At 45.3% G+C, this 16445-nt stretch overlaps 1 protein-coding gene across 1 annotated transcript; it reads left to right on the forward strand.

Annotated features, from left to right (window-relative positions):
• Positions 1–13136: 13136 nt before the first annotated feature.
• RXFP4 (relaxin family peptide/INSL5 receptor 4) lies at positions 13137–15899 on the forward strand. Its single transcript, XM_082616311.1, is given in 4 exon segments — positions 13137–15098; positions 15102–15149; positions 15153–15673; positions 15675–15899. Coding segments are annotated over 4 exon segments (936 nt in total). The 5' UTR covers positions 13137–14819; the 3' UTR covers positions 15763–15899.
• The last annotated feature ends 546 nt before the right edge of the window (positions 15900–16445 follow it).

Here is a 16445-nt window from a genome sequence, read left to right on the forward strand (position 1 = left end):
GGGTAGGAGTTTTTATTAATTAATTTATTTATTTTTGCTGTGTTGCGTCTTCGTTTCTGTGCGAGGGCTTTCCCTAGTTGTGGCAAGCGGGGGCCACTCTTCATCGCGGTGCGCGGGCCTCTCACTATCGCGGCCTCTTGTTGCGGAGCACAGGCTCCAGACGCGCAGGCTCAGTAGTCGTGGCTCACGGGCCTAGTTGCTCCGCGGCACGTGGGATCCTCCCAGACCAGGGCTCGAACCCGTGTCCCCTGCATTAGCAGGCAGATTCTCAACCACTGCGCCACCAGGGAAGCCCCGGTATTTAAAATTTTTGACTGCTATTTTGAAAGACGTTTGAATTCTTTCTTTTTAAACAATTTATTGTTGATATAAAATAAATTATTGATTTTTATATTATCCAGCTACCTTGCTAAACTCTGAATAGTTCTAATAATAGTATAGCCAAATCTCTTGGTTTGATAAGATAGTATAATGGACAAAAGCACATGCCGCCTATGTTTATTTCCCAAAATCGCCACTGAATTAGCTGTGACCTACTACTTCACTTCTGAGCCTCAGCTTCCTTACCTTTATTTTATTTACTTTTTAAATTTTATTTATTTTTGGTTGTGTTGGGTCTTTGTTGCTGCCTGCGGGCTTTGTCTAGTTGTGGTGAGCGGGGGCTACTCTTCATTGTGCTGCGCGGGCTTCTCATTGCGGTGGTTCTCTTGTTGCGGAGCATGGGCTCTAGGCATGCAGGCTTCAGTAGTTGTGGCACACGGGCTTAGCTGCTCCACTGCATGTGGTATCTTCCCGGACCAGGGATCAAGTCCATGTCCCCTGCATTGGCAGGTTGATTCTTTTTTTTTTTTTTTTTGCGGTACGCAGGCCTCTCACCGTTGTGGCCTCTCCCGCTGCGGAGCACAGGCTCTGGACACGCAGGCTCAGCGGCCATGGCTCACAGGCCCAGCCGCTCCGCGGCATGTGGGATCTTCCCGGACCGGGGCACGAACCCGTGTCCCCTGCATCGGCAGGCGGACTCTCAACCACTGCACCACCGGGGAAGCCCGGCAGGTGGATTCTTAACCACTGTGCCACCAGGGAAGTCCCTTCCTTACCTTTAAAAGGGAGATAATGAGGGAATTCCTTGGAGGTCCAGTGGTTAGGACTCCTCACTTTCTCTGCTGAGGACCCTGGTCAATCCCTGGTTGGGGAACTAATATCCTGCAAGCCGCGTGGTGCAGCCAAAAAAGAAAATAAATAAATAAAATGAAAGGGAGATCTAATAATAATAGTGCTTCTCTCACAGAGTTGTTGTGAGGGCTATGTGAGTTAATAATAAAAGTTCTTAGAATACTAAAGGTATGTGTTTCTAATTATTTTCTAGGTATAAGATACAATTTATAAAGAATGTATCAATAAAATTAATCTTTACTTAATTTCTAATGTTTGTACTACTTATTTTGGGGGATTCTCTTTTTTTTTTTTTTTTTTTGCGGTACATGGGCCTCTCACTGTTATGGCCTCTCCCTTAGCGTAGCACAGGCTCTGGACGCGCAGGCTCAGCGGCCATGGCTCACGGGCCCAGCCGCTCCGTGGCATGTGGGATCTTCCCGGACCGGGGCACGAACCCACTTCCCCTGCATCGGCAGGCGGATTCTCAACCACTGCGCCACCAGGGAAGCCCCATGTTTCTATATTGTTACAACATTGTACACATACATAAACAATATGCAGTATAGTGTTGTTTGTGTATGTTTTTTTAATTGAGGTGAAATTCACATAACAGACAATTAACCCTTTTAAAGTGTACAACTGAGTGGCATTTAGTGCATTCACAATGTTGCACAACCACCACCTCTGTCTAGTTTCAAAACTTTTTTCCTCACCCCAGAAGAATACTCCATACTCAGTAAGCAATCACTTCTCATTCTTCCCTGTCTCCCATCCTCTGGTAACCATCAGTTGGCTTTCTATCTATATGTATTTACCTATTTTGGATATTTCATGTAATCATACAATATAGGTGTTTTGTGTCTGTCTCCTATCACTTAGCATATTTTCAAGGTTCATCCTAATTGTAGCGTGTATCAGTACTTCATTCCTCTTTGTGGCTGAATAATATTCTATCAGATGTATATACCACAATTTACTTATTCATCTGTTGATGAGCATTTGGGGTTTCCACCTCTTGGCTGTTGTGAATGGTGCTGCTGTGAACATTCATTAACAAATATTTAAGTATCTGTTTTTAACTCTTTAGATTTTATATCTAGGAGTAGAGTTGCTGGGTCATATAGTAATTCTAGATTTAACTTTTGTGGAGTCACCAAAACGAAGGGCTACAACATTTTACATTCCCACCAGAAATGTATAAGCATTCCTATTCCTCCACATCCTCTCCAACACTTATTATTTTCTGTTTTTGTTGGTTTGTTTTTATATATATCACCATCTCAATGAGCGCAAAGTGGTATCTCATTGCGGTTTTCATTTGCATTTCCTTAAGGACAAATGATCTTATACTTGCTGGCCTTTTGTATATCTTCTTTGAAGAAATGCACTTTCACTTTTGAATATAGTGTTTCCTTCTGATAAATATTATTTGTAAATGTTTGGGAAATTTTCTTCTATTTTAATTTTATTAAGCACTTTCATCAAGAATGAGTGTTAAGGACTTACCTGGTGGCACAGTGGATAAAGAATCTGCCTGCTAATGCAGGGGACACGGGTTCAATCCCTGGTCCAGGAAGATCCCACATGCCACAACTACTGAAGCCCGCATGCCTACAGCCCGTGCTCCACAACAAGAGAAGCCACCGCAACGAGCCTGCGCACCACAACGAACAGTAGGCCCCGCTCGCCACAACTAGAGAAAGCCTGCGCGCAGCAACGAAGACCTAACCAAAAAAAGAAGAATGAGTGTTAAGATTTAGCAAATCTGTTTTTGGTAGGTTAGCTTTTTCTTTAATGCATATTGTAAACAGCTCTGATGCTAGATTTCCTAAGATTGAACTCTCCCTCCATTTTGGAATAAACCCTTCTTGACCTGCTGAATTTGATTTGCTGATGTAGGGGAGGAAGAGTAACTTTTTCCTCCTACCCTTTTTGGTTCTTGGCTGAATCTCTGTAACAAAACACAGATTAACAAGAGAAGAGAATACAAATTTATTTAACACAGTATAAGTTTTATGTAACACTGGAGGCTTCATAAGGAGATGAAGATCCAAAGAAATGGTTAAACCTGAGAGTTTTGTTTTGTTTTGTTTTAATTTAGTTATTTTTGGCTGCGTTGGGTCTTCATTGCTGTGAGTGGGCTTTCTCTAGCTGTGGCGAGTGGGGGCTACTCTTGTTGCGGTGCACGGGCTTCTCATTGCCGTGGCTTCTCTTGTTGAGGAGCACGGGCTCTAAGCGTGCGGGCTTCAGTAGTTGTGGCTCTTGGGCTCTAGAGCGTGGGCTCAGTAGTTGTGGCGCAGGGGCTTTGTTGCTCCGCAGCATGTGGGATCTTCCCGGACCAGGGCTCGAACCCGTGTCCCGGGCACTGGCAGGCAGATTCTTAACCACTGTGCCACTAGAGAAGCCCTTGAGTTAATTTTAGTCATTTAAAAGTCATCCATTTTACTTAGAGTTTAAAATGTTTTGCATGAAATTTGACTAAAGGTCTCTTATTCTTTTAATCTCATTTGTATGGCTGTTTCTTTCTCTTCTCTCTTTTTTCTTTTCTCTTTATTTTCCTTAGCCTTGCCAGGGTCTTGTCTATTTGTTCACCTTTTTCTTTTTAATTTTTACTTATTTATTTATTTTTGGCTGTGTTGGGTCTTTGTTTCTGTGCGCAGGCTTTCTCCAGTTGCAGCGAGCAGGGGCCACTCTTCATCACGGTGCTCGGGCCTCTCACTGTCGCAGCCTCTCTTGTTGTGGAGCACAAGCTCCAGACGCGCAGGCTCAGTAGTTGTGGCTCACGGGCCCAGTTGCTCCATGGCATGCGGGATCCTCCCAGACCAGGGCTCGAACCCATGTTCCCTACATTGGCAGGCAGATTCTCAACCACTGCATCACCAGGAAAGCCTTGTTCACCTTTTTGAAGAACCCATGATTTAGTTTTAATCATCATGTTCACCAATTCATCAATAGTATATTAAAGTTTTGTTTTTATTAATTATCTTCTCCTTTTGGTATTATTTTGTTTAATGTTTTTCCTAGCTTCTTAAGTCAAATGCTTAGTTCATTTATTTTATTTTATTTATTTTATTTATTTACTTATTTGGCTGTGTTGGGTCTTCGATGCTGCATGCCGGCTTTCTCTAGTTGCGGTGAGCGGGGGCTATTCTTAGTTGCAGTGTGCAGACTTCTCATTGCGGTGGCTTCTCTTGTTGCAGAGCACGGGATCTAGGCACACGGGCTTCAGTAGTTATGGCACATGGGCTCAGTAGTTGTGGCTCGTGGGCTCTAGAACACAGGCTCAGTAGTTGTGGAACACGGGCTTAGTTGCTCGGCGGCATGTGGCATCTTCCCGGACCAGTGCTCGAACCCATGTCTCCTGCATTGGCAGGCAGATTCTTAACCACTGCGCCACCAGGGAAGTCCAAGTTCATTTATTTTAAAGTTCTCTCAGAATTTCCCCAACAAAATTTCTCTAAGGGTACAACCAAGTCTGATTTTCTAAACTCCATTCAATAGCACTTCCTTATATTGCTAATTGAAAAACGTCTCTCTAAAGTAAGAGAGGTTAGGCTGAGGTCATTTTTTCTTCCCGTTTGGTGCATGGCCAAAAAAAATTGACATATGAATCCCAATGACTGTGCATTTCCTGGTGCTCATTTAGGTAGTATTAGGCCATCTATCAACTCCAAGGCAGTGACAGCTTGGAGTTCAAATAAAACCCATACAGACTTCCCTGGTGGCACAGTGGTTAAGAATCTGCCTGTCAATGAAGGGGACATGGGTTTGAGCCCTGGTCCGGGAACATCCCACATGCCACGGAGCAACTAATCCCGTGTGCCACAACTACTGAGCCTGCGCTCTGGAGCCCGCGCACCTAGGGCCTGTGCTCCACAACGAGAGAAGCCACCGCAATGAGAAGCCCACGCACCGAAATGAACAGTAGCCCCCACTCGCTGCAACTAGAGAAAGCCCGCGTGTAGCAACGAAGACCCAACACAGCCAAAAATAAATAAATAAATAAATAAATTTTTAAAACAAAGAAAAACTTATTAAAAAAAGCAAATGTGAAAAAAATGTTAACATTTGGGGAATCTGAGTAAAGGGGATACAGAAATCCTTTGTACTATTCTTGTAGCTTTCTCTAAATCTAATTATGTCAAAAGAAAAAAATACCAAGGGTAAAAAAAAGGAGGAAAAAGAAGGCTATCACAACGGTAAAACAATAGGAACAACAACATGGCACCCTTAGAAGCAAAAAGGAGAGGCAACCCACTAAAGTTCTGTAAGAACTGAATTGCCAGAAAAACACCAAGCCTGAACTCTTGGGTCCTGTGTTTGACTCAGATCAACATGGCAAGGCATCTCAACCTCTCCAGAGATTCTTAATCCCAACTACAAAGGATAATGGGAGAAAAGAAATATTTTAGGAGCTCTGTTCCATGGGGGGAAATTTTTATCAGTGAGTGTCTCAGGGATGATCTAAAGATCAGCGGTGAAAGGAAAACTTCCCAATAAGAAAAAATGATGTAATCAAATGTTTTGACTAAGGAACTCCCTCCACATCTAAGGATGTGAGTCAGCAAACTGGTGCTGGGAATTCACTCATGTCCTCAAACACACTCTCACCCACCCGTGGGTACCCCTACAGTATCAATGGAATGCTTGCCCTACAACGCTAGTGTGCTGAGCTGAGGGAGGTAAAATAACTCTGAGGATTTGACCAATATATGGTGCTGATATGCTGGAGGATACATTGTATTTTCTCCCTTTTAATTAAGAAATTTTTTGTAATTGTGTTCTCTTCTAGTAATGTACATCAGATGTCTCGGTGCTTATTTTCTAAAAGGTGTAAGATGGAGCTAGTCTGCAAAGAGAAGCAGGAGACTGGAGCAGGTGTGCTGAGAGAAGCAGAAACAGGAACCAAATGAAAGGCAAAAGGAATAAAACTTGCTTCCTGAGGGCTGTACTGTATTGTCTTCCCATTATCTCACCTGAATCCACTCAGATCTACTGAAACTCTAAAAATGCATTCTTGGCTCTACTCGTTCATGCCAGTATGCCCACCCGCTGCAGTGAAGATAGGAAAGAGAAGGCAGGGATAGGTAAGCAAAACGGTGAGGATTTTTGAAGGACTCTGGTATAATAAACATCAACCTGTCCTTAGATACAGGTTTCAGCACTAGAAGTAACTCAAGGGAGTTTCTGTTCCTTGCAATAAAAGAGGAACTGTAGAAAACCCAAGAGGAAGAGAATGACTGATGGAGCAGGATCTGGAAAGAGAAGGATTTAAGAACACAGATATAGAGATTGCTCTTGGACAGGAAGAGGAATACTTCTTCCTGGGAATTAAAAAAATTGCCACAAGCTCAAAGAAAAACTGATTTGATTATTCTGTAGCCATCAGAACCTTTTTTTTTTTTTTTTTTTTTGTGGTACGCGGGCCTCACTGCTGTGGCCTCTCCCGTCGCGGAGCACAGGCTCCGGATGCGCAGGCTCAGCGGCCATGGCTCGCGGGCCTAGCCGCTTCGCGGCATGTGGAATCTTTCCGGACCAGGGCACGAACCCACGTCCCCTGCATCGGCAGGTGGACTCTCAAGCACTGTGCCACCAGGGAAGCCCCAGAACCTATGTTAAATCTGTTGAATCAATGAACAACTCACCTTAGTGAACACCGTCCAGTGTCAGGTCCTCATTTCTCAAAGTCAGACAATCTTCAATCAACAGCAGTCTCATAAGAGTAGTCATCTTCTATGGATGATATCTATCTAGTTATACCTCTGAATATCCACCAGTTCCTGAACTCCAGCTTCCCCAAATCCTGTAGCTAGAAGATTTACAGTCTGCTCTGCCCATAGAGATAATGTCTGACTAACATGTCTCTCTCTTACTGTAGTAAGCAATAAATTTAGTGAACATTTCTGGTTCCTTCTGCCATAAAAAATACTATTTACTGATCTATCTTGCATTCCCTTCTGCTTGAACCAGGGTGCTTCTCATAACAAATAACAGAAAACCTAACTCAAAATGTCTTGAACAATAATAAATGTATTCTGTCTCATAGCTACAAGTCCATAGATGGTGTACACTCAGCTTCTCTGCTCTGCCTGCCTCCATGGGAAGGCTTTGTCCTTAGACTGGCTTCCTTCATGCTGACAAGATGATGGCCAACACCAACTGGGGCACATGTTTCTATGTTTAGGTCCAGCAAGAGAAAGAAATCCTCTCTGCCACTCCTAGAATAAAAATCCTTCCCCCAGTTCAGTCTGATTGGACCAGGATATTAGTTGATTGGCTTAATCCTTGACTCTTGAACCAATTACTGTCAAGAGGATGGTTACATTGTGATGGGCTTAAACTAATCAGGATCCGCTCCTAGAGCTGGAGATGGAGTTAGCTTTCTCCGAGTCATCTGGGCTCTTGAGGAATGGATACTGGAACAGAATTAGGTTCTTTAGAAAGGAAGAGGGGGACATGGATGCTATGAAAGCAACCAACATGGTCACAAAGCTACTGGACCTTTCCTTCTATGAGCTTACCCATAACAACTTTCCACTGAAACCTTCGAAGTCTAGATCTTCAAGACCAGGTCTCTTTCCAGACCATGTAGTCAACTGCATATTGGATCACTATACCCAAAAGTTCACAAATTTTTCAACCTCCTTTTCCTCCTGTATTTTCTAATGCCAATGCTATACATCTGCTATACGTCGATCCAGCCACCCCTTTATGTACCCTCCATGTACTTAATTCCCCAAGCTTATACACTGGTGGTCATTCTTATTTCCTCCCTGCTCTTTACATCCCCAGTCACTTGATTCTATTTCCTAAACATAATCCATATTTCTTCCCTCCTCTACTTCCTAACTATCCCAGCCCCTGTTTACAAAAGCCTCCTAATTGATATTTCTTCTCCTACCATTCTCAACCTCCTTGAATGGTCTTTCACATTGTCAATAGATAGATAATTTTAAAAAATAAATCTGATTCTGTCACTGTTTAGATTAAAAGCTTTTAGTGGCTTCTTATTCTACAGGATAAAATCCAAGCTTCTCTGCCTGGTCTAAGGTCCTCCATAACCTCATTACTGCCTCCCCCACCCATCTTTCCTGGTCTTTTCCTTGGTACACACACTATTGTGCCAACCATGCTGAAACACTTGCATTTCCCCAGATTCTGCATGCAGTTGCATGCCCCCATGTCTTTGATCATACCGTTCCCATCACCTGAAATGCCCTTTCCCTGGACAAGCATCTACTGATATTTCAAGGCTTAGTACAAAACTCATCTCTGTGACTATCCCAGGTAAAGCTAAACACCTCTTCCTTTATAGTACCTTGGAACTCTCTATTAAATCTTTAGTATAGTACCTTTCATGCTGTATTTACAAGTATTGTTTATGTTGCCTTTACTAAGAGTGAACTCTTTGAGGGCAGGAGCTATGTCTTAATCATCTTTGTGTATCCCAGGGCTGCATGGTGCCTGTCACTTACCAGATGCCCAGGAAATGCATTTTGGATGAATGTATGAAAGATCAAGCTGATCTGGCACATGTAAAAAATTTTCCTGCATTGCCGAAGCCTCATTCTGAGGCTGGACACTGTAAGTTGTAGTCAGATACCAATGTTAGTATAGAGTATAGCAGGGTATCCCACCAAGAAATTGACTAGCAGTGTCCATTACTGAAGACTTAAACTCTGTTTGGTTTTAGAACAATGGCCCCGGAAAGAGCCTCTGCTCATCTATGTGCATGGGCAGGCATCTGTCCCATTCCTTTCTCAGGAAGGTGAATACCTGACATCTGAAATGGAAACCTACCTTTCATGTAGGGGGCCTTAGAAGACAGAAAGGCTAGGATGCTCAGAGCCACAGCCTGGGATGCCCAGTGTGGGGCACTCTAGAGTGAACCTGGCCCAGAGCAAATGGAGTCAACAATGAGGCTGTCCTGTTTCAGAGGAGCACACTGCTAGGATTGGAGGCTGGGGCAGGCAGGACTTGGCTGCACTGTAGATGGACCTGGAATGTTGAACAGATGGAGGAGGAACAGATGCTTCAGTGAGGCAAACGGGAAGGGACAACCATGGCCTGGCAGCCATCAGGGCTCTTTCCTCCATGCTTGCTGTTGCATATAGCAGTAATCCATACCTTTTAATTGTTGAGTACCATTCCATTGTATGAATATACCACAATTTATTCCTCCATTCACTTGTTGATAGAAAATTAGGTTATCCATTTGAGTTGTTTCCCATTTTAAGCTACTTCAAATAAAGCTGCTGTGAACACTGGTGTACAAGTCTTTATGTGAATGTGTACTTTCATTTCTCTTATGTAAATGCCTAGGAGTAGAAAGACTAGGACATATGGAGTTATGTTTAACTTTTTAAGAAAATGTCAAATTGTTTTACAAAGTGATCATATAATTTTATATTCCCATCAGCAATGTATGAAAGTTTTGGTACCCTACTTCCTCACCAACTCTTGGTATGGTCAGTTTTTTTTTTAGACATTCTCATAGGAATGTAGTATTATCTCACTGTGGTTGTACTTTGCATTTCCCTAGAGGCTAATGATGTTGAGCATCTTCTCATGTGTTTATTTGCTATCCATATGTCTTCTTTGATGAACTATCTGTTCAAATCCTTTACCCCTTTTAAAAAATAAAGTTGTTTTCTTATTATTGAATTGTGAGAATTCCTTAGATATTCTAGATGCAAGTTTTTTTGTTGCTGTTCTTTGTTTGTTTGTTTTTGGCTACACCAAGCAGCATGTGGGATCTTCCCCGACAAGGATCGAACCCATGCCTCCTGCATTGGAGGCACGGAGTGTTAACCACTAGACCGCCAGGGAAGTCCAGATACAAGTTCTTTATAAGATCTGTGATCTGCAAATATTTTCTCTAAGTCTGTAGCATATCTTTTCATTCTCTTAACAGTGTTTTTCAAAGAGCAGAAATTCTAGGCTTGTGGTTGCTGAGGGGGAGTGGGGACGGGGAGGGATGGATTGGGAGTTTGGGATTAGCAGATGCAAACTATTATATGTAGAATGGATAAAAAACAAGGTCCTACTGTATGGCACAGGGAACTATATTCAATATCCTGTAATAAACCATAATGGAAAAGAGTATGAAAAAGCATACATACGTATGTGTATATATGCATATATACCCTATGTGTGTGTGGGTATGTAGATATATATATATATATATATATATATATATATATATGGTTGGCCAAAAAGTTCAGGGTTTTCCAGTAAGATGTTATATATACTGAATCACTTTGCTGTACACCAGAAACTAACACAACATTGTAAACCAACTATACTTCAATAAAAAATAAGCTAAAAAAATTTCTTAATTTCAATGAAGCTCAATTATCAATTTTTTGCTGTTACAGATTGTGCTTTTGATGTTGTATCTAAGTAATTTTTGCCTAACCCAAGGTCCTAAAAAGTTTCTCCTTTGTTTTCCTTTAGAAGTTTTGGAGTTTTAGGTTTTACATTTAGATCTATGATCCATTTTGAGTTAATTTTTGTGCATGGTGCGAGGTAGGGACTGAAGTTCTCTCATGCACGCTGTTTTTTTTTTTTTTTTTTAATGTGGGTGTTCAGTTGTTACAGAATCATTTGTTGAAAAGACTATGTGTTCTTTAGTAAACTGCCTTTGCACCTTTGTGGAAAATCAGTTGACTGTAAATATGTGGGCCTATTTCAAGACTCTCAATTCCACTGATTTATATGTCTATCCTTTTGCTAATATCACACTGTCTTGACTACCGTAGCTTTAAAGGCTTGGAATTGGATACATGAGTACTCCAACTTTATAATCTTTTTACTAAATTGTTCTGGCTATTTTACAAAATCTTTTGGCTATTTGCACTTCCACATGAATTTTAGAATCAGCTTGTCAATTTCTTTTAAAAAGGCTGCTAGAATTTTGACTAGGATTGCATTGAATCTACAGACCCATTATGAGGGCAACTGACATCTTATTATTGAGTCTTCAAACTCATGAACACAGTATACCTCTGCATTTATTAAGATCTTCTAAATTTCTCTCAGCAGTGATTTGTAGTTTCCAGTATACAAATATTGGTACATCTCTTGTCAGATTTATCTTGAAGATTTTTTATTTTTGATGCTCTGGCAGCTTCATCTTAATGTGGAAAATAAAAGAGATGGATCACTCTGCCTTTGCAATTTTTCTGTAAATATAAAGCTCTTCCAAAATATAAAGTTGAGAGAGACAGAGATTGATTTAGAAGTTGCCCTTTAGCACTGAAGCTGCCCGTGCCCCTTACCAAGACTGGAGGATTTTCTCCAGTAGCTCTTGACAGACACATGAAGTAGTAGACGTGGTGGCTGATTGGGTTGATGTGAGGTTAGAGGTCTGGATTAGGCGCAGGTCCCTTCCTCCTGCCACTTGTAGTCCTCCAAGCAGCTAGTCTCAGTCTCCACTGTCATAAATACAAACGCCAAGATCCCTTCTCTTTATGCTCTGTGGAGGGATAACTCAGTCTCTTCTGCCACCTCCCCCAATTCCTCTTTGCCTAGGCTTTGGAGTGCAGGACAGGGATGTGGGGCTGAAAAGACATGTGGACGAGGGAGGGGAGGATATTCAGGTGACTGAGGGGAAGGCCCAGATTTTGGAAGTCCCTTTTATGAAAGGGAGACACTGTAATCTACCACTACAGGTCCTTGGATTCTGAGATAGAAAATGGGGCTGGAAAAGTATGGCTCTAGAGGGTAATATGAACGTGAGAGATGGCAAAAGCATTTCTGTTGGGTCCAGTTCCTCCTCTTCCTCCAGCAGTTGTGGGGGAAGACCATCGAAGGCAGAGTTGTCGCTAACCTTCTGTCCATATCCTACTACTCTTTCCTTTGGCGCTTCCCAAGGGCAGGGTCTGGCACTTCTGGCACTCCGGAAGGGGAAGAGGTTAGAGGTGGAAAAAATGCCCAGAGGGTTTTTTTTGTTTTTGTTTTTGGTTTTTTTTTGCGGTACGCGGGCCTCTCACTGTTGTGGCCTCTCCCGTTGCGGAGCACAGGCTCCGGAAGCGCAGGCTCAGCGGCCATGGCTCGGGCCCAGCCACTCCGCGGCATGTGGGATCTTCCCGGACCGGGGCACGAACCCGCGTCCCCTGCATCAGCAGGCGGACTCTCAACCACTGCGCCACCAGGGAAGCCCAGCCCAGAGGATTTTGTGATGTACTGGAAAGAGTTAGATTCTAGGAGTCAGGAGACTTTTATCTCAAATCCTCACTCTGCCACTACTTCCCCTGTGGCCTTGGACAAGTCACTTTCACGCCCTATAAAATGAGAAACTGAACTAGATGATCTGAAAAGCCCACCCATCTCAAAAAGCTTATTATATTTTATGAGGATAGGGACCATATTATGTTTTTGTCTCCCCAGCATCTAGCACAGTGCCTGGCACATAGTAAGTGTTCAAGAAATGCTGTGATGGGCTTCCCTGGTGGCACAGTGGTTGGGATTCCGCCTGCCGATGCAGGGGACACGGGTTCGTGCCCTGGTCCGCGAAGATCCCACATGCCGCGGAGCGGCTGGGCCCGTGAGCCACGGCCGCTGAGCCTGCGCTCTGCAACGGGAGAGGCCACAGCAGTGAGAGGCCTGCGTACCGCAAATAAATAAATAAATTAAAAAATAAATAAATAAATAAATAAATAAATAAATAAATAAATAAATAAATAAAAAAAGAAATGCTGCGATTAGTGAATGAATGGATGAATCAAGGAACAAACTAACAAACTACTAAAATGAAGGGGCCCAAAGTGAAGTTCTTAAACTTGGTCAGTTGGCGGCACCACCTCTCTACATAACCACAAAGGAGTGTTGATAGTCTCAGACCAAGGGAAAGGATTTAGATTAGGAAAGAATAAAGGTAAAAAAAAAAATGATCAGAGGACCGGGTATTTCAAATGGAAAGCAGAACCCTGAAATTCTGACCCAGCTTCTGTTTTCCAAGCCAAGAGACAATAGGTCCAGTGCATTCAAAGACATCGTGGCTGCCAGATGGACAAGGTGATGCTGCAGCATGGGTGGAAGAGTAAACATGGCCCTGAGAGAGGGAGTGATTAGCACAAGTCACATGGGAGCAGTCCCTGAGGCCAGGAGGCAGCCCCTGGGGCTCCCCTGAACTTGGGCTGGGCACTCCCCTTCGGCCACCCCCTTCACACCCATCCCTGGCTGAAGGACCCAAACATCCAGCACCCAGTCTGAATCTCTTTCACCCCTGGGTCTCTCCTATAGGGTTCATCAAACCCATTGTTGATTATCCTGAAAGGGCCCCTCTCCTCCCCTAGCACTCAAGGGAACTGAACGTCAAACATCTTAGTTGGCTAGCAGAGGACAGGAAGGTGCTGAATATTTTGAAAAAGCCTCACTCTTTTATCTACACCCTGCCCCTCGCCCCACGTCTTCTATTTTCCCCCATCACTGCAAATTCTGCAAAGGATAGGGATACGGGCACAAAAGGGGAGGGCCCAATGATGCACTTTTTCCATTTAGGGCTGAGATCATGCAAAGGCAGGATGAGGTGTGGTGAGGGTATATCTCAGAATCCACAGCTCTGAAAGGGGGTTTGGGGGTTGCAGGAGAGAGTAGGAGTACCACTGACCTCTCTGTCTCCACAGATTAGAAAAGGAAAGGGTGAAATGGCAGTGGGAGTGGTAGAGGTTACAGGACTTCTTAGCAAGAAGAGAACTGAGGGCATGCCCCAGGCCTGCTCAGGTCCTCGTAGGCTGTGTTCCCCAGTAGGGAGGGAACAGGAAGCTGTGACTTCCTCTCCCCTTTTCCTCCCTGCCCTTAGCCTCAAAGTTGCTTGATGCTGCAATGAATTCCAACCTGTGTTTTAGTTGGCACTGTTCCCTGGGCATGGGGATAATAGCTGCTCGGTACCTTGCTCCCTTGTGCCACAAACACCCCCAACTTTTCCTTTGAAATAATAATCACTCATGCAAATAGCAATGTATAAAGTGCTTTTTCATGTGTTATCTCATTTTACCACACCAATCCCGTAAAGCAGAGACTTTTACCCGAAAAATTTAAGCTAGGAAACTGAGGCTCAGGGGAGTAAAGTAATTCACCCACAGTCACACAGCGAGTGAGGAGCAGATCTGAGACTCCAGAACGTCTGCTCTTTCTCTCTCAAATACCTACTCTGATTCCGTGCCTCCATGCTCCCTCCCAGGCCCCTTCCTCTTGGCTCCAAGGGAACATTTTCTGCAGAGAAGGGGGCCCCTGAACACTGTTACGATTAGAGGGGGCTCCAGTTTGGTTCCTGTCGTCCCTGAGATGGGGTATCTGTGGCCCTCTCCCTGGAGTGGAGGCTTGGGGCTGCCCTGCATAGTGGGATCATCCTTCCTCCCCCCACCCTCTTCTGCACAGAGCTCTACACAAACACAAACACATTTATCCCAACGTTCAGGTTCTCTCTCACTCTGCCCCACCCACCACCAAGACCAACAGAGAAGAGGCAGTTTGTCCCTCCACCACCCGCCCCCTGAGGTGTGGGCATGGGCTGGGCCTCCAGGCAGCCAGAGACCCCGAGAGAAGCAAAGAAGCGCTCAGATCTACACCGTCCTGCTGAGAGCCTTAGGTGGCCCCTGCCAGTCTGGCAGGCACCCCTGGCCCCTCTGCCCAGCACCACCAACGTCTGATGCCCTGTGATGCCCACACCCAACACCTCTGTGCCTCCACCTGCTTTCTGGGTCAGCACCTCTGGAGGCAGTGTGCTGAGTGCTGATGAAGCTATGACGCCTGTTGGATTCCTAGCCCTGAGGGTTGCCCTGGCCTATAGGCTCGTGGGGGACATCGGCTTGCTGGGAAATTTGGCCGTACTCTGGGTTCTGGGTAACTGCGCTCGGCGAGCCCCCTGCCCACTTTCTGATGCTTTTGTCTTTAAACTAGCTTTGGCAGACCTGGGGCTGGCACTCACTCTCCCCTTCTAGGCAGCCGAGTCGGCACTGGACTTCCACTGGCCCTTCGGAGGTGCCCTCTGAAAGATGGTCCTGACAGCCACCGTCCTCAACATCTACGCCAGCATCTTCTACATCACGGCGCTGAGTGTTGCCCAATACTGGGTGGTGGCCATGGCTGCAGGACTCGGCACCCACCTCTCGCTCTTCTGGGCCCATGTGGCCACCCTGGCCGTGTGGGTGGCAGCTGCCCTGGTAACGGTGCCCGCAGTTGTCTTTGGGGCCAAGGGCGAGGTGACTGGCATGCGTCTGTGCCTGCTGTGCTTCCCCAGCAGGTATCGGCTAGGGGCCTACCAGCTGCAGAGGGTGGTCCTGGCCTTTATGGTGCCTCTGGGCATCATCACCACCAGCTACCTGCTGTTGCTGGCCTTCCTGCGGCGGTGGCAACGGCAACGGCAGGACAGCAGAGTCGTGGCCCGCTCCATCCACATCCTTCTGGCTTCCTTCTTCCTCTGCTGGTTCCCCAACCACGTGGTCCCTCTTTGGGGTGTCCTGGTGAAGTCTGACCTGGTGCCCCGGGACAGCACTTTCTACACCATCCATACCTGTCTTCCCCATCACCAACTGCCTGGCACACAGCAACAGCTGCCTCAACCCCATGCTGTACTGCTTCCTAAGGCGGGAGCCCCGGTAGGCCCTGGCAGACACTTTCAGGGATCTGTGAGCAAGGCTGTGGCCCCAGGGCCGGGGCTGGGTAGAACAGGTGGGCAGGCGGTGGATGGAGAGCACCCCTTGGGAGGGTGACCCTTCTACCAGGCTTACCAACCTGGACAAAGGGACACCTAGGTGAAGGGGGCAAGGTAAACCCCCCCCTCTTTGTGGGGATCCACGCATCCTAGGGAGAGAGAAGGTTGGCCTCTCTGCCACGATGCAACGCCCTCCGGGAAAGTTTGATCTTTGATCCCCAACTCTGGCTATGGGGGAACAGGGAGGCTGGGACCCAGGTCAGGGCTGGGTATGACCAAGTGGAAGTCTACACATGGAGATGGGAATGATGAGTATCTGAGAACAAACCTCAGGAGCATACACAAAGTGTCTGTACCTTTCATCTAAGTTCCACCTCCAGGTCAGGGTGGCCTAAAGGATTCTTTGCCCCATTTCTGCCTTCTGTGAGAATTCCCAGGAAAATTTCCCTAAGGGTTCTAGACTAATTGGGTCATAGGTCAGTGCCTATCTCCCTCTATCCCCTCCATCCTCCCTTCCTCACCTCAAATGGGGTGTACCCTTGTCCCTCTCTGGTGCTGGGGCCAAATATGCTCTTCTCCTCTGGCCACCTCTACCTTCTTACCATCTCATTAGTGTCTACAGAAACTTGGT

Source organism: Mesoplodon mirus, assembly GCF_964341445.2.
Source record: "Mesoplodon mirus genome assembly, chromosome: 3".
Taxonomy (NCBI): Eukaryota; Metazoa; Chordata; class Mammalia; order Artiodactyla; family Ziphiidae; genus Mesoplodon; species Mesoplodon mirus.